Here is a 21,873-nt window from a genome sequence, read left to right as displayed (position 1 = left end):
TGAGAATTTCAAAACCTTACTGTATTTTCTGTTGCTGAGTTAAGGCAAGATTTTGGCTTTTCTCCACACATCAAACTTTACTGTATCCATCCTTTAGGAAGTAGCACCAGTCTCTTGCCATAGCAGAGAATCATTTATGTGCTCCCAGGGCCATGGGTGGGTGTCTCTAGCCTTAGGATCCTAGGGACTAAAAAAAGTTAACTGATAATTCGTTGTAGATATAACTGCATTCATTTCAAAGGTTGTAAACATAGACATTTGTAATCTAGTGGTCTTATTTAACAGGCAAATGACTTTTCTCTAATAGGCCCGTAGGCCGTGTGGCATGTCCTCTAATAGGAAATGGCAGCATTAAAAGGAGCACACTAGAGCTGGGAACATGGAGCTCTTATGAAAATGACAGTGAAAAATTAATTCCCACCTATGCCAATCTTTTTAATCTGGAAAGTAGGCAGCTGTATCAAGCTAAGCTCTTTCTAATCTTGCCAATTTCAGAATTACTTTATCCCCAAGCATGAAATGTTCTTGAACCATTTCTTTTGCACACAAAGTTTGAATAGGTTTTGTTTTAGCAGTGAGTTGGCTTATTTTTTTTTTTTTTGTGCTGCTTGTTCATGTGCAGTTGTTGGAATGTTCATCCCAAACTGGCTAGGGAAGGCTGATAATATTACACCAGTCAAAATGTACAGTCCTTTTCTGAGTCTATACTAAAATCCCAAATTTAAAGGCTGATTTTCATTATCAGCCATTTGTCCTGGACATGTGAGAGCCTACAGGCTGGTTCACACTCTTTGCTGAACCCCTGGCACTGTTTACCCTCCCTAGTGAGACCACCCTAGTTTATTTGCAATAGAGTGGATTTCTAATCGCATCCATACAAATATGACGTGAAGAGAGGGAGGTGAAAATGCACAGTGTAACAAGGCTAATAGTTCAATGTCAAAATACGAATTGGTAGTTATCTCACATATATCTACTTTTAGTATTTTAGTGGGCTTTAAGGTCTATTTGCTGTCCCAGTTGGCAGTTCTATGAGAGCTGATGAAGTTTCTCTTATTTTATAAAATATTACAGAAAAAAATAATCAGAATTTTCATTACAAGTTGCTTTGAAGAAACAGCAGTAGCTCATTAAGGTTCATTTTCATGATCTATTTCCATTTTGTTTTCTTTTGTAGAAATATAGATATTCATATTAAGAGGGTACTGACATATCCTTTTTCATGCAGGTCAAGCGCTTTCTTTTAAGACTTAGCCAATTTGACAGAAGGAACTGCAAGCTTTGTTTCACACTGTTTTCATTTGCTTTCAAGAGGCAGGAAGGGCCCCAAACATCATAGAATTAATATGCAGTTATACATCAGAAGGACAGCCTAAAATTCAGATAAGTGTTTCAAGAGAGTAAAGGGTTTGGATTATAACCAGAGAGTGACAACAGGATGGTAGAGCCATAAACAGAAGGGAAAATGTGGGCCTGCATTTTCCTGATGGCAGTCTTCCACTACCTGCAGGGAAGTTACTGGGAGGATGAAGGCAGGTTCCTGCTGCAGTCCATGGCAGGAGGACATGTTGAAACAAGGGAGGTTCTAACTGAATATCAGGTACTATTTGTAGTTTGAGATTTTCCAGCTGTGAATAGATAAACCCAGAGCAATACTGTCTGGTCTCATGAGTAACTGCCTTCAGCAGAGAATGGATTATTTGGCTCCAGCATGAATTATTCTTTCATTCTGTGGTTCTGTCCTGTTCTACTTAACCGTAATAGGCCCCATGAAATTCAGGTGACCCTGCTCTGTCTTTCTACTGCTTTTGTTTTCCATTTTTAGTGCATGTTTTTACAATCTGCTTCCATTCAGACACAGTCTTTTTCAGTGTGCAGCATTTCCTGCACTGAATAATTCCATGTCCCACACAGTTACCTATGCTTTTTGAATCCTTCATTAGCAGTGCCCCCAGTAAAAAGTAACAGTTCAGTAGCTTGTACTTAACTGGTCTTTTTAGTCTTGGCAATAAGATTTACCTGACACATCTAACTCAGTGTATCTTAACACATGCAGGAGAATATATGGATATCATGCTTCCTAATCTTGTGGGTTTGTTTACTCAAACATTTGGTAGTTCCAAATGTTCACAGCATTTCATGGAGTTCCAAACGAATATGTACTTGGTTTTCCACATTCCTGTCTTAAAGACCTATTGTAAGTCTAAAGTTAAGGTCACCTACCTTTTTTTGCTTTCTTACTTGTGTTCAGGCAAATACTATTGATTTGTTCTTCAAGAATATTTTTAGAGAATATTTTTAGAACATTTCTTTTGAAAGGAAAGTTAAACAAATACATGCTTCTGCATGTCTAATTCGACAAACAGAAATAGTTGGCTAATTTCAGTCTTCAAGGATGGTGACTGCACCAGTTCATATGCAAACTTTCAATATTTAATACGTAGCTTGTGAAATATCAATTAATTGCCAACTATTTGATTTCTCTCTAAAAAATAAGCTGTTTTGTCCCCTTTCCCCTACAGAAATCTTCTCTTCTTTCTCAGCCTCCACTCCCTTCTGCATGCACACATGTACAGACACACACATGATAGGAGACAGTTTTCCTTTTATCTTTGTCTTCCACAATTCTCCTGACTACTACAGCACATAGTAGTCTCTATTCTTTCTCTGCAGGGGTCTGCTATTGATCGTCTTTCATTCTCCCTTCACATCTTATTCTGCATCTTATCTGAACAGACAACTCCATCTGTCTTCTCTGTAGTGATTACCCTTGAGTCTACATCTCTAACATTTCTTTGTGGGTTTGTCACCAGCAAAACAAGATAGGCAGGGATCAAAGACAGCTCCTAATCAGTCACACAAACCTCTTTGTTTGTCCTCTTTGTTTCTCCTCTTCTTCTTTAACTGCTGTAGCAGTCTGAACCACCCTGCCAGTTAAGCTGCAAATCGCTTGTCACATCCGAATTCAGGTCCAGGCTATCTTGCACATTCCTTTGCAATGCTATTCTAAAATATTGTGTTTCGTGCCTACCAGATCTCATCATGTATTTTACATTCAACAGTCACCTTAAAATAAACAGAAAATGGGCAAGGAGCAAACAAACCTCATTCCTTCCCATCCAAGTACCTTAAACACTAAGCTATAGTTGGATTCTGTCCTGGTTATGTTTTTTCTGTCACTTTAACTCTTGTGTTCTTAGCTAGAATGGAAACAAGAGGAGTAGAGAACAAGTCTAGCCCAAATTACTCTTTGCCATAAGAAGTAAGAGATTTGGGACTGATTTCCCCAGGATGAGATAGTAATTTAATTTATGCTTCCTGGTTTTTAGGCAAAGGACCAAACAGGTCCATTTTTGTCCAAGTGAGGCAATAATTTTTAGTCCACACAGTTTTTAAAAGCCTATGCCCTCTTTGCTCAGGTGGCAACCCATAAAAAGTACACTGCATGCTCAGAGTGAATAGAAACACTGTTACAGACTCACTAGAAAAAAAAAATTAAAATATAATGATTGGAGATTTTGAAATTTGAGACTGCTCTTGGTTTACTAAGGAAGCAAAGCTAATTGATCTCACAATCTATAGGCTCATTCCTTCAAATATTGCACTATACTGTTGCCCAGTATAAATCATATTTAGAAGAAGATTCCCAGAGTTAATAGAAACATATTTTTTTTTCTAAAAATTTTCAAATGAATGGAAAAGAGATACTCCAGTTAGTATTTTCTGCTCTTGTGAAAGGAAGATTGTGCAGAATTTGTTTAACATGGGTTTCCTTTTGGCAAAAGCCCATTAGGCTGTCAGCATATGCACAATGGCCATTCAAGCTGACTTGTGTAGAAGCCACCCATTTGCATAAGTTTATCTCCAACCCAGACATAGCCTTTCAGTATAACAGAGGATGTCAAGAAGAAGGAAGCTGGTATTGAAGTGGCAAGGTGAAACAATTTCTTAGAAAATCAGGCTTTTTTAGATCCACTGCATGGAAAAACATGTTTTTTTTCCAGGCTGGTCTCAGCTTTAATCATGTGTTATTGCCACGTTTTAGAGCTTAACTTCTGTTGAGTCAGTATTGCAAAACTGTTCCTGAAAGAGCTTTTGTTCTCACAAAATTACAGACTTACTATATTCAAGGGCACAAAGTGTTAGCAGTGGCCAAGAAATGTTTGATGTAGCTGAGGGTGTAAGGGATAAGCAGTGTCCAAAGCTACTCATCACACTCTGACACCATCAGCATAGGTCAATACCACTGTGTAGAATGGAGCTATTTGAAAACAATTTTGTTTCGTTCCAGCTGTCTGTGATTCAAACCTCATCTCCTGGCTTGAGAAGAAGAATGGTACGTTAATCATTACAAAAACCAGGATGAGTGTTTTCTTCCTCTGTGCTGCTGTAGTAGAGCTGGCACAGCGCCCATCTCCTCAATTCACAGTGTCCTTAGTCAGTGTAGTGGGTTTGCTTGGCAAGGTTTTGGTAGCAGGGGACTACAGGAGTGGCTTCTGTGAGCAGTTACCAGAAGCTTCCCCCATGTCCGACAGAGCCAATGCCAGATGGATCCAAGATGGACCCACCGCTGGACAAGGCTGAGCCCACCAGCAACAGTGGCAGAGCCTTTGGGATAAAAATTGCTGCAAAGCCACAACTGGAAGAGAGGAGGGAGAATGTGTGAGAGGAACAGCTCTGCAGGCACCAAGGTCAGTGACAGGGAAGGGGGAGGAGGTGCTCCAGGCACCAGAGCTGAGATTACCCTGCAGCCTGTGGTGCAGAGCATGGTGAGGCAGCTGTGCCCCTGCAGCCCACAGAGGTCTACAGGTGACCAGAGATCCACCTGCAGCTCCTGGAGGACTCCACTCTGGAGCAGGTGAATGTGCCCAAAGGAGGCTGTGGCCCCATGGGAAGCCTGTGCTGGGGCAGGTTCCTGGCAGGACCTGTGTCCCACAGAGAGAGGAGCCCACACTGGAGCAGGGGAAGAGTGTGATGAGTCCTTCCTGTGAGGAGGAAGGAGTGGCAGAGGCAACATGTCATAAGCTGACCAATCACAAGCACAATTCCCGGTCCCCCTGTTCTGCTTGGGGAGGAAAAAAAATAGAGAAATTGGGAATGAAGCTGAGCCTTGGAAGAAGGAGGGGTGGGGGGAAGGTGTTTTAAGATTTACTTTTTATTTCTCCTTATCCTACTCTGATTTGATTGGTAATATATTAAACTAGTTTCCCCAAGTCGAGTCTGTTTTGCCCATGGCAGTAATTGGTGAGTGATCTCTCCTTGTCCTTATCTTGACCCACGAGGCTTTCGTTGCATTTTCTCTGCCATATCCAGCTGAGGAGAGAGGGGAGTGACAGAGCAGCTTTGGTGGGTACCTGGCATGCAGCCAGGGCCAGACCACCACAGTTAGGTGCTCCACCCAGACTTCATAACCTAGTACTGCTGTCATCATGTAAGTAGGAGGCTTTGCTGGGTTTTAGTGTCAAACATAATTGGGTAAGTAAAGCTGCAGGAAAAACATATCTGCATATTTTGTAGATGCTATAAAGAACAAATACTCATGTTCCCCAGCAGTAAGAATTGTGCTATCAGTCTAAGGCTTTTATAAAGTGGTAACCATTAAAATGTTCTGGGATGTAATTTCATTACAATCACTGAAAATGGCAGTCAAATAGAAATGCTAGGCATCATATTGGGGTTACCAGCCTGAATGATAATTGAGGGAGAGAAAAAGATACCAAGAAATGACAAAGCTTTTATTTTTCCATGGAGTTAACCAAATACAAACAGATGAACTTTCTGAAGAGTGACAGTTTGTTCCCAGGTTGAGAATTTATACGACTTATTTAATGGTTTGGCTGTAAAGTCAAAAATAAAGTGGTTTGTAAAGGAATTCAGTCATTGGCTGTTGCTTTTGTTATGAGCACAGTTTCTCTAAAAAAGGAATCAGATTTTGACTAATGGAAAAATATCATATAAAGGAAAATAGAAAGATATTGAGGATTAGAACTAGAGTTTCCTGAACCTCGGTGCTAGTTCTTATACAAATACACCAGTGGAAAATGAGCATGGTGGAGTTCTAAAGCAAAATTCTTCTCAGAGCTGGCCTCATTATCTCTCCCTTTCTCACTTAGTTGTATATTTTAGCTTTGTATTCCAAGTGTTGTCCTGAAGGGTTAGATACTCTTTTGAAGCACCTGGAGTTCTATCTGGGACTCCCTGGTAAAAAAAAAAACTATGGGCATACCACAGTAAGTCCAGCAAAGGATCACTATGGTAATAAAGGTACTGGAGCATCTCTCCTATGGAGATATGAAACTGTTCTACCTGGAAAAGAGGTGGCTTGGGGGAATTTCATCAGTGGGTGAATTATCTTTTGGGGGAAGTAAAGTAGATTGAGCCAGGCTTTTTTCAGTGGCATCCAGAAAAAGGACAAGAAACAGTGAGCACAAACTGAAGTATAAGAAAATCCACTTGAACATAAGAAAAAATTATTTACTGTGAGGACAGCCAAACAGTGGAAAGGGCTGTCTGGAGAGGTTGTGGAATCTGTCTTTGGAGATTTTCAAAACCCAACTGGACATCACCCTGGACAACCTGATCTAGCTGACCCTGCTTTGAGCAGTGGGGTGGGACTAGACAGTCTCCAAAGGTCTTCTAACTTCATCCATTCTGTGATTCTTTGAAATGTGTACTAACATTTCTTGGCACTTGGATTTATTTATTTTTTTATTATTTACAGCAAAATCATTACTACCAATAATTCATCTCATGAATAATCCCTTCAATCTAAAGTGTGCAAAATATCTTGGAAACATCAATTTCAATCAACATGGAAATTATAGGTGTAGTTAAAAAGATCTCAGTGAGATGTCCACCCATTTTGCAGGTGGATAAGAGACGTCCAAGATGTCAGAGACTAAACTACTGGAAGAGATGGAAAGAGAACTCTGGAGCTGAGTTCATCAGAACATACATGTGCTTTCTGTTGCTCACTTCTGTCTTCCCAAACACTTGGAGGGTACCTGGAAGACTTGGTGTCCTCCATGATTCTCTGCCCTTGATTTTTTTTTTTCCTGCTCTTATGCACAGATTTCTGCTCCAGAACTTGTACTTCTACCATGGAAAATACTAATAATATCTAAACTGAGACCCTAGTTTCAAAGCTTTTGAACCAATGAAGGTTGCAACCAATTTCACTTGCAGACAACCTGCAGAAATGTCTGATTTTAACATTTGCTCCTTGTATTTCTGCATTGTTTTTTAATATAATTATTGATATTATTGGTACTAGCGGTGCTTTCTGCAGCTTGTTTACATATCCAGTTGATGGATTTACTTCAAAATCTGGAGTATTTGCTCTGTCGTAGTACCAGAAGCACAAACTATTTCCTATCCCTTTTAGTTTCTAGTAATGTGTTGATTGTATACAAGTATTTAATTCACTAAATGGAGAAAATATGTGAATTCAGTGATAAAAAATTGATTTCATATCAGAGCGCATACTAATGATTTTAACTCCATAACAAAACTGACCTTGCAAACTCCTACTAGGCTTTCAGATATCTGCAGGAAAATGCTTGATTCCTGAATAATTTGAGCAAAACTTGTGTCAAATCAGGAGTCACTTCTTAAATTTTTTCAATAATTCACATTCATTTGCTGTGATACTGTTTTGAGACTCCAACTAGTGCTATGTATTTTACATTTAGTTAATCATACTTTGTAGGTATTGTATTTTAAAAAGTCTTCACCTGCTATGATACTTGGGTTTAAAGAAAAGCCATTTAAAGTGTGCAAGTCCCATTGCATTAATCCCAAAGACTGAGAAATCTCAAAAAGTAAGTTGAGATCAATGGAACTCTCAAAGTAGTAAAAGCACCCATACAGGGAGAACAGTAGTGGACTGAGGCCATATGCTTGGTTGCTGAGGCTTGTAAAGTACAAACATGCCTTGAGAAGCACAAACATATGTTTCCTATAGCTTCTCCACCAAAAAATGCACCTGTTTAGGCTGTGAAATTCTCATAAGAGGGAGTGAGTTTTAGCAGGTGGAATTATCAGAATGTGGAGCATGTAAAGAAAATGTAGTAGTAAGTATATGAAAATCCATCACTGGAAGAAAATAGGATAACAGATGAAACACCAGTGGTCTCAGTAGCCTTTTCCTGAGATGAAGAGTCTTGCCTTTACCACATAAAGGATCTTAAAACTGCTTTCCTTTTTCATTTGCATTTGTCCCATGATCACATCATTGACATGGAACAGAGCCTTAACATTATATTCAAAGAAAATATGCATGTATATCTGGTTTTAAAAATACATCTGCTCAGCATGTGATCCTGTAAAAGGAATAACAGCATCTGTTTACATCTTTGAGTGTTCTAAACTACTTGAAGGACAAGGTGATTGAAGGTTGAATGTTAAAATTAAATGGAGTAAGCTTAAGCTGACAAGTAAATAAGTTAAGAATAAAGGGTCATAGTATAGCAAAGTGGTCGTTACTGTGCACTTGTTGGCTTGGAGATTAACTGTTTGTCTATACTGTTGGATACACAGTTATGAAACTCTTCTAGGCATACACAGGTATAAAAAGTAAGGACTCTTGCTTAAGTCAGAGGTTCTGAGACCTAAAAAACAGTCCATGACCTTTTCCTTTCGTATTCTTCTATGCATACATCAGTGTTTTCAAGTACCAGCTTCATCCTTCAAAGAATGAATTTTGTTTAAAGAGCAGATCGGTTAAAATGGGAAACTGAAATAGTGGAGCAGACTTTGAAATGCAACGTGCATCAACAATTTGCAGAACCACTGTTCTTTTGCACCACTGGAGGAGGAGTGTTCCAGAAATCTCTGTTGAAAGCACTGTCCCCTTGATTTGGTTTCCATATTGAAGACTAAATGGACTGTGAGCAGTGACTAAATGTTGCTGTGTTTATTTAACCTTCCAACAACTGGGACCTCTCTCTTATCTTTAGCAGATAATGCATCATTCTGACTGCACTTACAGATGTAAGTTTACATCTAAAGATTTCAAAATGCTTCAACTACCCATCCAATCTGTCTGTGATTGATTCTCCCTCTTAAAGTACTGTGGCTGTTGGTGCTGTTATGAAAGACCACTTTGAGCCAACCCTCAAAACCTGTTCTTCATCCAGACACCAGCTTTGCAAGCTGAGTCCCCTACTCTCTCTGAGCTGCATCTGGGACAAAACTCTGTGAAGCAGAAGGAAAGTTGCCTCTCCTAATCACTTTCCTGCCTGGTTCTTAGAGCCTTAATATTTTCTGTGTTCTTGAGTCCAGAGTAGAGCAATGGAACTGGGGAAGGGTCTAGAGACTAAGTCTGGTGAGGAGCGACAGAGGGAGCTGGGGGTGTTTAGCCTGGAAAAAAACGAAGCTCAGGAGGGACCTCATCACTCTCTACAACTATCTGAAAGGAGGTTGTACTCTGGTGAGGGTTGACCTTTTCTCCCAGGAAGCCACTGACTGGATGAGAGGACATGGCCTTGAGCTGTTCCAGGGGAGGTTTAGGTTGGACATCAGGAAAAATTTCTTCATGGGAAGGGTTGTCATACACTGGAATGGGCTGCCCAGGGAGGTGTTGGAGTCACCATCCTGGAGGTGTTCAAGAAACAACTGGAAGTGGCACTTACATGGTCTAGTTGACAAGGTGGTAATCGATCAAAGGTCTTTTCCAACCTTAATAATTCTGAGCTGCTTTACATCTACTTTGTTCTGTGTGCTGATGAGGGTCACACAAGACTGGTATCTTGGCAGCTTTGTCAGAGGTGTAACCATCTGCAGGATGCACAAATTTCAAGTGGAAGGAGACCTTAAGGGAGACAGAGATCTGAACTGTTTCGGCTCAACATTTCTACCACGGTCAATTAAAATAAAAAAACAATCTGAATTGCATTTGGAAGGCTGGTGCCGGCATCTTTAACAATGTCCAGTCATATATTCAACATACTATCAGTGGAGCAACTCAAGGATTAAATTAAAAAATGAGTTTAAAACATGGTTGTGTTATTCTTCATTGATTTTTCCCTTTAAATTATATAAAATGTGCTGTGACCTAGGACCAAGCAAATTCATACATATGAACATAAAAGGCATTGCTGAAAAGGCAACTTGAAAAGATGCAGGTAACAGTAATGACTGAAGTATGGATCCAAGTTTCAATAGAAATTACTTTTCTATCAGCTGAAAAGGTCAGCCTTTATGCAAGCAAGGATTTAAGAGCCTTGTTGTTATTACCTAAAGTAATACCCACAGTTACAGCATTTTTTCCTCCTGCCATTTCATAAATGTCAGCATAAGGTTTTTATTTCAGGAGTTGTGGAAGAAATATAGTGGATTACACACAAAATGAATGTTTCTACTGTGTGAAATATACTTGGGTAACTAGGTACCTACAAAAAAACTACAAATTGAAGTTGAATGTACTGGTATATGAAACAAAATGGGTTGATGTTAATTATAGAGGCTGATAGTTGATTTCTAATGATCTAAATTACCATGCTTAGAATTATTTCAGCTTTTGCTAAAATTTCCTGGTTTGCTGCAATGTCTCGTGAAATCCACCCCACAGAGGGCAAGCTGTTCTTGATGCTTATGCCTTTTCTTTCATTCCTTGTAAATATTAAATATTTCTAAAATAAATGTCATTCTTATTTCAGATTTAATAACTTTGAATTGGGGAGGTTTATATTTTTGTGAGATAGCCTTTGTCTGATTAAAAGATGCAGGTCTGACATTTCAGATGCTTGGGTATAAAAAAAATTCATCTTTGTCTACCTGCACTTATTGAAACTTTTGAATTTTTGTCAGTTTCTTTTAGATGAATATCAGGTGGGTTTGCTTGCAAGTAGCTCCCACCTTCACACCTTCCCCTAAATTGAATGTATTTTATAATCTTGAAGAAGCATGTCATTTCAAAGGCAGAGGACTCTGGTGTTGATACCAGTGTTCCAAGGTTAAGTCATTACTGAGTATAATAAGGTCTATAAAACTTAGTAATTACTGTACAGACTGTAGGTCCAATCTGATATTGAGTGCAAAGAAGGAGAAATTTCACAGCCAGTGAAGCTGTACAATATACAGTAAATCAAGAACATTTGCTGAAAACAGAGGTGTAGCCTGATGTATTGATACATGCTGTAACCAAAACTCCTTCATTTCATTCTGATTCTTTTTTTCACCAAATAGCAGAATGTACTGAAGAAAAGTGTTGAAGTAGCTTTTCTCTAGTACAGAATATATTTTTTAATCTTCAAAATGTTTTCTTCTCCAAATTCTGTTAAGTAGCTATTTCTTCATTATGTAACCAAGAAGTGTGCCAACTCCACAGAGGAGTAGGGCAAACTGAAATATTCATGTTAAATCTTACTTCAAATTTGGTGTTACAGAAGAGGTAAGGGAGAGGTGTTCTTATGTCCTCTCCCTTTATGTTTGCTAAATCTAAACACTACCCATAGTCTGAAACCTAATAACCCATATTTAGTTGATCTGTTTGTGAAGCTGTTTGTTTGTCTTTGCTGCACTATAAAGCTTTCTTTTTCTTTGCAAAATTAATTTCTTCAAATAGATTCTTGGCAGATGCTTATTTACTGTCAGGGATGCAATTATTACCTGTCAGAAACACATTCAGCAGTAGGAGACACAGTGTTGTCATCGCAGTTTGTAAGGAGCTGAGCGAATGAGTTAATGAATGAATGGGTTAATGAATGAATACATTAATAAATTTACCTTTAACCTCCAGAGATTGCAGTGTTAGTCTTTATTCTGTAAACAAGCACATAAAAATCTCACAGTCTGCTACCTCAGGGTCATTTCCTTAAACTGCAAAAGAAAAGAAAAATCCAAACCACGATTCACTGTGGCTGACAGTCTCCAAGGAGTAGCAGCCTGGGATGAAGATGGGGAGTAGATCAGGTTAGTGCTCTACTTCATTCAGTTTATATATTCATCGTGAAGAAATCAGACAGGAAATTTTTACTCCTGATCAAACGGTGAATTCAGTTCCCTCAGAATGCGGGGAACTGCATTTCAGGAGCTTCAGTTTTCTTCCACTGCAAAACTAATTTTTTTTTTTTTCCTGGAAGATGACCATCTATGTAGAACTTAACAGGGTTGTGATAGAACAGTATTGATACTATTACTGGTTTAGCACATAAGTTTGCACATTTAACTTTCTTTAATAAGACTTCTCACGAGGAAACTGTGTTTTCCACTGACATTAGGGATTAATGCCAACTAACCAGACTCCTATAGAAAATAATCCATTATGTGTTAAACATGAGGCTACTCAGGAGTTAGGTACTGGAGGAGATCCACAAAATGCCACCATAATTTGAGCTAGGCATAATACAGATACTTCTCTGCATATCCACATATTCCAGTATTAAAGGGGGTATAATGCTTTAAAAGTGCCAAACGATTAATTATTTTAAGCTCAATAAACTGAAGGCTGAATGTTCAATATTGTGGTACTCCCATTATTGTCAGCAATTTCTCTCAAATAATTAGTTTTAGATTATCAGGATAGCATTGTTTCATTCCTTTAGCTAACCAGTGTGCCACTTATCTGTACATGGCATTAGTGGTGGCCTTTAGCATGCAACCACAAAGCACTTTTATCAACAAGTTTGAAGCTTGGGGAATATGTTTGAAAAATAATAGGACGTTGAGTGTTTTTATCAGTTTGATTGGAGTGGTAATTTTTGGTAATTGTGTTCTTTTACAGAATGACTCTACAGTCACTTAAACAATTCAAGTGTAAATGTTCAATATGTACTTGGAAACGGACAAAGAAACACCTTCTTTTAGAACCTCATACTGAGGACCTCCTGAAAAAGAGAACACTGAAACAGAAAAACAGTTATTATTCTCTGCTCCCACTGATATTGTTAATGGCTGAGCATATTTGTAATTGAAGAAGAACATTTGCTCCCCTGCAGCCAGGTTCTTTCCCTTAGAGTCTTTCCACAGTCATAAAGCTTTGTGTAGAGACTCCAGACTCAGACTCAGCCAAAATGGGCTGTCTCAGTGAGAGAGACTAAAGAAACTGCTCTGGAGCTAAGGTCACGTCCTCCTTCAGCATTCTCTACTGATGCTTGCAGGCACTAGGATCCAAGAGATGCTGCTCCTCCACTCAACCCTATCACCTGTGTTCACCAAGAAAAGTCTATCTGGGGGTGGCATCCAGTGGGTGGAGCTTTGCAACTCAGGTGGAATAATGTAGTACAATCAAAATGACAAGTTCAGCCGATCCTTTACTGCCTGGTGCAAACAGATTATTTGCTCTTTCCCCCTTCTGTGTCCTTCCTCATTGTCTTGTTCCCTCTAACCTCTCACACTTCTCCGTTATTGTGTTCCCTTTACTAGTTTCAAAGTCCTGTTCCTTTGCTTCCTCTAAGGTGTTCATAATTTTAGTCTCTCTGCAATAAACCTCCTCACCTCTACACCACCATCTTCCCTCAGAATTGTCAAAATAGCAAGAATTTCATGCCATTGCATTACTCATTGAAATTTTGTGTATAATTAAAGATTATCAGAAATTTTTCATCACAGCATTATTTCACTGGAAAAAAAGAAGTTGAAAAAATACTGCAATTATTTTATTAGGTTTTATAAAATGTTCTAATGGTAAATTTCAAAACAAAATGCTTTATGTTGATATTTGGTTATACTTATTCATTTTGGAATTTTGAAAATTTGGGTGCATTCGTTTTGGTTGAAAAAGAATTTGTGGCATTCTGAAATTAATTTTCTAAAACTGATCCTTCATAGGCAGTTTATGGGATATTTTGAAAATATTTTACAATGAAAATAATTTTTAGTCTCAAACAAAAAATGTTCAAGTTTTGACCTGCTTTTTAGATCCCTGTCTTCCATTCTGTATTATTAATTGGCTAGTTACATTTTTGGATCTTAAGAGCAGAAACTCTTCTTTGTACAGTACCTAAGACAGTGGGATTCTTTCTTTGTTCTCAGGACTATCACAATAAATATTATTTGAATAATGATTATTTGATGTGGAAATACTTGGATGAAAGTCATTACCCTGGTTATTGCAGAAGGTTAGGGTGTTTTCTATCATGATCCTTTCCAATCAGTGATATGATGAAGCCAATGCTTATGGCACTATTGCAACTTTAAAAAAAACATATTTTGTATCAGTCATATTGTGTAAAGATGTGTCACTAATTCATAAAGTCTCTTCTTAGTGAAGGCTGTCTCAAAAGCAGAAAAAAATTTGCTAGTAGGATAGAACTGTAAGTTTTGATGCAGTATCAAGTAGTAGAAACCAGAAAAAGTGTTATTTTTATTTAGTGATCATAACCATGCCTTCATTTTCTCTTAGAACTAGGCTTCCCTTTAAGTGTTAAGCAACTGCATTATTTTTAAAATGTCTCTGTGAAGCAATCTAGATCTGAGGCAGAATTTTGAGAAAATTCTATTTAGTCCATTTCTAGTCAGTGTTCCCAGCAGGCACACTGTCAACCAGATTTCTGTCCTTTCTAAAGCAGAAAGCATTTATTGAGCTCCATCTTTAAACTACACTTTACCTTGTGTCATGGTTGAGTAACTGCAAACATTATTTCTGCCATATTCAGTTGTATGTTATTGATGCCATCTTAAATATGCACATAAAAAAGAAACCATTTATCGCCCTCAATTAAATCCGTTCCTCTGTAATGGCATAATGTCTAGCTGCCAAATAACTTCATGGTATTTTTATTGCTCTCATTAGCTTTACTGAAATGGAGCCAAACAAAAGAATACCGTGGTAACTGAGTAATATGTCTTTCCACCTGGTCTCCAGGAGACACAGTATATTCTTAATGTTAGTTAGAAAATATTCTACTTTATTTCAAATTGTTTATGGAGAGATTTCTGTCAGAAATAATATGATGAAGTTAGTCATTTCAAAGCTAATAATTTAATTAATTAAACAGTTTTTGTTGCTCTGGCAAATAAGTTGCCCACTGAAGTTCATCTAAGCTCTTTCTTCACAGAATAGTGTGTTTGGATGGAATGACACAGAGCAAGTAGTTAAACGTGGTGGGGTATTTTTTGGTGAAATGTTGCATGTCAGTCTGTTAGAGCCCGTTGAATCAGATAATCCCATAAATGTGAGGCTGCTTTAGGTCCATATCCTCAATTTCTGCCCGTAGCAAAGCTGAGCAGCTGCTCCCAGAGGGTGGGTGCATGGGCACAAAAACCACACAGAGGTAACGCACATCAGTGAAGCTGTAACATTTGCGTGTAACATATACATTTACACATATGTGTGTGCATTTGCACACGAAAAATGGATTGCCGTAGTAGCTACTCCTGGATGCTCAGGTGACCCAGTAGCTGGCCCCAGATCCCCTGGTCTCCCTAGTTGCAGGGGAGCTGCATTTGAGCCTGGAGGTTTGCAATCCCTCTCTTCTCCACTGGCTAATCTAGCTGAAAGTTCCATAGCATCCAAAAGTACCACTCAGAACAGTCCACCCAGATAGAAGATAGTTAGAAATAGGATTTAATGAGAGCATAGGTCAGACCACAGTCATCAGGCACACATTTCAATCTGACAAGCCAGCGGTTTACACTGAACTGACCTCTTTATTTCTCTTGTTTTCCCATGCTTGTTTCTCCCCAGTCCACTTTGATCCTTTCCTTTCCTCCCCACACTGTTTCCCCTCAGGCATCTCTTAATGTGTGCTATACCTCCTTCAGTCAATGAGGCATGTGGGGAAGGGAGTTTGTTTGCTGGGTTCCACACAAGGACTGTGCTTTAGTAGTCAAGTGAAGCTCATTACCTGCACCCCATGTTCACTAATTATGCTGCTAGAGCTGTCAGTTTTTATCTGATGCTGGTCTGGCCAGTGTAGATGTTGATTAGCCTTCGAGTAGCCTGGCACAGTCTACCAGTAAGTTTAAACTGCGTCTGAAGTTGCTACAAAATTCTGTGCTTTTATTGAAACAGATAAAGGAAAGCATGTACAGTATTTTACCTCAATCTCTATTGCTCTCAGTGTTTGAATGTATTGACTTAGGGTTTCAGTATCTAAAGCAGCTAATACAAAGAGTGACCTTTTTTCTCTCTGTGTTTTAGGAATAAAGTAGTAATACTTCCAGCAATATACTAAACCTGGATTTCTTTTTCTTTTGCAGCCTATGAAGTGATCTGACATATATGAAAGAGAGGAATAAAAAGCTTCCTTACATACATGAATCTTTTAGGTAGGAAATTCAACTGTATATTTCATGACTATTCTATATATGAAGAATATTTAAAATTATTATAGGAAGATAACTGTGGGGTTGGGCTTGATAATTGGTAGAGATTAATTTCCATCATATTTCAAGTTCTAATGTAAATTCTAGCTTTCAGACTCTAAAATTTTACTCTTTAGAGCTTATGATTTTCTTTTCTGTAAAAGACAGCTGTAAAAATAATAATCCTGCAATCATGGCTAAACATTCAAACCACCAGGGAAGAAAATGGAATATTCAGGGGCTGTGAAACTGGTAGATAAAGATTGCTATTGTTAGGTAAATCGTGTTTTAGTAGGAAAACAAAGGCAGTAGAGGTGGTATTTAGAAAAGAAAAGAAAAATTGTAGTAAATGATCATTTTTTAGCTTCTGTTAAACTTATGAATCTGAACAAAGCACTTGGTTATTCTGTGTTTTAGTTCTCCATCTGTAAAGTAAGGATAATGGCACTTTCTTCTTATCATGGCTTACTTTTTTTTTTTCTTTGTCAATTTAAATGGTGAGAGTTTTTAGGAGAGTTTCAAGCTCGGTTCTGTAAAATAAATAGGAGCTAAGAGCATAAATACTATGATGGATAAGGTGAGGGTCTAAACTATTTTTAAGAATTTGTGTTTTCATGATTTTTCAAACATGAATTAAGTCTTTCAGATAGAGAAGCATATCTCCATGTGTGAGGGAAGTTGTTCCATTCATCATCTCATCTTGACTGCTAATCAAATGAAGGGTTGCAAAGAGTTATTAGGAGGTCGAGGTGGTTTGTTTAGGAGAGAAATTTAGGAAAAATATATTATAACCCATGTATAGGCTTTTCAGATGAAATCTAAAAGACCTTTACGTTGCTCCCATTTTATGCAACACAGAAATATGAAGTCCTTAGTCCCAATAAATTAACTGGATGTCAAGGTTCCCTTACATAGCCAACAGCAGGTACTAAGCATCCTCACAAAGTACTCCACAGAAGCTATGTGCTAAGTAGCCACCTGGAATCAGCCACAAGAAATTCAGATCAGAGATGTGTCTGAATTCCATAAATTCTCTGGAGCCTGTACATCACTATGAAGGCCATACTGGGTGCCTGAGGGATTTAGAGTTCTGAGACATCCAATTAGGGCTCATTCAGAGATGGAAAGCAGAGCTCTTGTCACACTGCACACCTACAACTTTTAATTTACAGTATGATCCCAACCATCACTGTCATTCAGAAACACATCTAGCAATAACAGTGCTCAAATCATGGCTAGGAACATGTATCTGTGTTGACATTTGAGATCTCTGCGTGGGAAGGCAGACTCATGCAGTATCCACAGTATAGTTGAATGTTCTGGATGGTCAAACAGACTGTCACATTCTTGCTTTATTCTGTTCTTTATCTGTGCTTAGTTTCATACAGCTGTAGTTAAGGCTTTCAAATGGTAATGAACTCTGGTGTTTTGCGAACTCCTTAATCTGCCTTCCCCCAGGCTGAAAGATGAACATTGTTTATCATCATGACTAGTGAGAATGTGAAACTTTTTCAGTACATTTTGGTAAAGTACTTTTGGCTTTTGGTTTATTTAGCCGCAAAAGCAGAACTTACGATGGACATAATGTCATTGCCATTGGCTGATACACACTTGTTCCTGATCCTGCAAGCCTGGAAGCATTGCAGCTAGAAAATTTTTCCATCTGTGCAGAACTGAGTAAAGACTTCTCTGACAATCTCAAGAAATTTGTCCATCAGCATAGCCAAGAAAGAAAGAAAAGAATGCAAGAACTAAAAGTCAGTTAGGACAAGACCGTTTGTCTCTCAACCATGCTCCACAGCACCTGATTTCAGTACTGGAGCTTAGCTTTCAGCTTCATCTAGTAGCATTGTCAGCACAGTTTTCAGACCTACAATTTCATTATATTATCAGTTCCAGAGTAGCATTATTTTATAGCAACATCTAACTCTTCTGTGCATTTTAATGCTGCTGCAATAGTTTCCATTTCCATCAGGGAGCACTGTTTTCCAGTGTGTAATGTGCAGCTGTTGAATACTATATAACAGCTGTGTTAAAAGGGAGAAATTCAGCTGGAATGTCAGAATGCAATAAGTTGGTTGGAATTAAATCAAAACCTTCAAAAGGAGGCATATGATCTTTTAATTATCAGTTATTCAACCCTTGGTTTTGCATGACTTTGTGGCAAATCAGTGTCCACTGTATCCTTTATAAAAGAATGCATTCAGACCTAAAAGTGAGGCATTCGCTCACAGCATCTTCAGAAATGCTAGTTGCCCTTTTATGAAAACATTTTCGTGTCATAGATAGGGGAGATTATGCATTTTTGATACAGTTATGACAAAGAGGGTGTTATCTATTTTATTTAAGCAAGTATTTTCAAAAAAAAAAAGACGTCTCTTCAGAAGCCTTATAAACTCTATTCGAATCACAAATTCCAAATACCAGGCAACCATGGAAACATTCTTATTTTCCCTCTTTTGATGCTTATCTCCTACTACGTTTATAGGTACAAAGCCAATTCTTTTAAATCTCCATCATGAGACAGCCTCTGTGTCAATCTGGTCTGGTTTTTTTCCAAGTATAGGTGACGAGAATTGTACGCGGAGCCTACTGTGTGGCACTAATAGGTCCATGTTCCTCCCCTGTATGTCTCCTGTTCGTTTTCACAGCCACATTGCAGAAGTGATTCACAATCATCTCATTTTCAAATGCTCCCAAGGAAGAAGTACTTGGTTTTAAATGCATTAATTTCTTCCTCTTTCTATTAATTTTGTTCTTTAGGTCTTCAGTTTCCAAAATTATCCCATTTTACTTGCAAGAGTGCTCTAATAGAGATCTTTTGTGATACCTCTCCTTTGTTGTATTGAAAAATTTCAATCTTTTAGCCATTATAATCAGTTTTTCTTACCTGTCAATTCTTCACACAGAAAAGATGTGTCTGTAAAAGTAAAACAATAAATCATGGTACCAGTTACCTTATAGGGAATCACAGTAAGAGTCTGAGTTTGAAAGTGCTGTATTTTGCAAACGTTTCAACTATTTTTAGAAATAGTGAAATATTTTAAATGGTATCATATGAAATAGCTACTGTTTATAGTTCATTATTTCACCTTCGCTTGAGAAAAATGTGCCTTGTATGAGCACAGTCAACTCTGTCCCTCATTATATAACACCAAGTTTTCAACTAATTTCTAAAAGTAAACACTAACATTTTTGCCTGCCATTTGTTTACAGTACTAAAATTTTCATGTGCATACTCAAAACCTGCCTGCATATGCACAGAATGCTCTGAGTGAGTCTAAAACTAGCCCATATGTGATTTTCTAGCGTGTACCTCAGTTATGGGTGTGAAATGTGCCTGGATATTCGGAAGTGGTATATGGAAATGTAGCCAACTGTTGTTCTTTGCCTCATTGTCCGCAGTAAACATGTTTTAGACTCAGTTAAATTAACTGATACTTCATTTGCCTTTCTGCTGGGAAAAACATTTGTATGAAGATGGATTATAGTTTCTTGATACAGAAAATGAATTGCATGCTGAAAATTGAGTCATCTGATGAACTGCAACGAATTTTTCCTCCCCAAAGGCACAGCTTGTTCCCATGCTGTGCTACACTGGATGGATTGCAAGCCTACAAGTACCTGTCAGATGTGTTTGGTGGGAGTGGAAAGCTGAGATAAGGAGCCTGCTATTTAGCTGGTAAATTGTTTTTCTTTAGTTTCAAGGAGTGAGGCTGGTTACTGAGAAGCTAATAGCCGACTGCAGTCATCATCTCCAAGCAGGAAGCATATTGGTGGGAGAAGCAGCAGGTTTGCCTTAAGTAGTACTGTCTTTCCTTCAGGCTAAGCAAACAGATTTAGCAACAACAGAGTCTCCAGAGCACCCAGAGTTATAGCCTGAATTCTGAGGACATCTAGTGGTGTCAGCCCACTGCAGGGAGTCACAGCTGGTGGCTTTCCAAGTGCACGTGTTTTTCTGCCGTTCTACAGGATTAGCCTTTACAGGTTGAAGAAAGAGGGATAATTGCATGCCATCTTGCATTTTCACACAGTAAATTAGCTGTGACATTATGTCACTTGTCCCTTGGTTTCTTTTCTTTGATTTTGACATTTCCACTTCACTGCAAAATCCAGTGCAGTAAAAACAATGAATTAAATGCACAGAAACAGTAGCATTCTTCAGCTCAGGTGATCCTGAATTCAATATCGACAGTCCCAAATATTCAGAAGTCGTGAGATTAGATCAAAAATCAAAACCTTCTAAATAAATATTAGACCTTTTCTATTTACCTTCTGTTCTCAGGAGTTTCAGTGTTCGAATATGTTGGCATCTTCTTTGTATCAATAGGGATAAAAGTGTATTTTTGTTACCAAAAGGCTGGTTTCTCTGGTGAATTAATGACTGTAAAAGTTAAAACGCTAAGATAAGCACCAGGTATCCCAAGATGTCAAATAAATATGCAAGATTTGTTAATGCTATGAAATTGTAATCCTAGCACTGCTAACCATTCAAGGACCTTTGGGAAAACCTTCTTGCTACTCAGGGATTCAGGTTTTCACCTTCTGAAGTGGAACTGTAGGTGTTGCCACACCTTTTGAGAGAACAAGAATCAATTAGCTGCAATTCAAAAAGGACTTTGATCAAGTCAAGTAAAACATATTATACGTTAAGCATTGTTATTGACTGTTGCATGACGGTGTGTTTTTCAGTGAGCCTCTGATCTGATATTTCCTCCTGAGGAGAAGCAGACATCATGAAGCAGAGATTCATTTCATCAGTTCAAATTATTTTGCAACTTGCTCTGACTACAGCAGGTCTGACAGGTGAGTACAACCCTTCCTGAAACACTAGTTTTTCCTTAAAACACTTTCTTTAGAAAAGTATGAGGCTTTACCCAATCTGTCCTGACCACCAGTGGAGCCTGGACCTATTTAAAGTACTTTCTTCTGAAGTTTTTTATGGCATTTTGAAAATGGCTCGAATCCTTTTTTTATATATAGTATTAATTTAAGGACTGTGTGGTGGCAGTGATGAAAGACACTCACTCCACCCCTACATTTACTTCATCCTTGTCACCTTCTGGAAAATTAGCATCATATGAATAGTCACACTATTTGAGATAGTGATATGGAACTTTAATGAAATAAAGGTAAGATTAAGTTGAAAGATCACATGCTTTTCATGCCAAAATATATGTAAATTAGTGGTCTGTGCTTTTGATATAACCTAATGACAGGTAGTCTTAACAAGAAATATTCTTAAATGTATTTGGATTACCAGTGAATATCCAACTAATTAATGAATACATTCAGGTTGCTAGTACACAAAAATAATCATCTAGCCTGTTGATTTCTTTCTTTTTGTCTAACCTGTAGTTTACCCTAACTATGCACAAATAGTGGAATTTTAGTTCTGTTGCAAAGTTGAAGGTGAAATTTAATTTTAAGATGATCTGAAGATAAAAAAATTCAATGTTTTAGGGAAAAAAAAAACGCAAAGGTCATATATTTACTTCCAGGCATTGCAATTTACTTTGGAGATAAATATACACTTTTTGAGTTTAAGCAAAAATTAAATTTTCATATTAAAAAGAGAAGCAAAATAATTTTAGTAGTTATTTTGGAAGTTTGAGGTAAAAATAT

At 38.0% G+C, this 21,873-nt stretch overlaps 1 protein-coding gene across 10 annotated transcripts in view; it reads left to right on the top strand.

The window, feature by feature from the left end:
- The window catches only part of PRLR (prolactin receptor), a 155,362-nt gene that overhangs the window by 109,089 nt on the left and 24,400 nt on the right, over positions 1–21,873 (top strand). For 4 of the 10 annotated variants that reach the window (XM_017811159.1, XM_017811157.1, XM_017811155.1 and 1 more), the window contains 2 exons: positions 12,725–16,212; positions 20,941–21,054. In XM_017811159.1, the coding sequence (XP_017666648.1) occupies positions 20,985–21,054 (70 nt within the window). In that variant the 5' untranslated portion in view covers positions 12,725–16,212; positions 20,941–20,984. Of the gene's footprint in view, positions 1–4,796; positions 4,810–11,559; positions 11,914–12,724; positions 16,213–20,940; positions 21,055–21,873 lie in introns of those variants that run through there. The other 6 variants (XM_017811162.1, XM_017811160.1, XM_017811164.1 and 3 more) reach the window with 4 other exon arrangements.

Source organism: Lepidothrix coronata, unplaced genomic scaffold, assembly GCF_001604755.1.
Source record: "Lepidothrix coronata isolate B3197 unplaced genomic scaffold, Lepidothrix_coronata-1.0 Scaffold31, whole genome shotgun sequence".
Taxonomy (NCBI): domain Eukaryota; kingdom Metazoa; phylum Chordata; class Aves; order Passeriformes; family Pipridae; genus Lepidothrix; species Lepidothrix coronata.
Note: the sequence above shows the minus strand (reverse complement) of the source record. Positions and strands in the feature narration are given on the sequence as shown.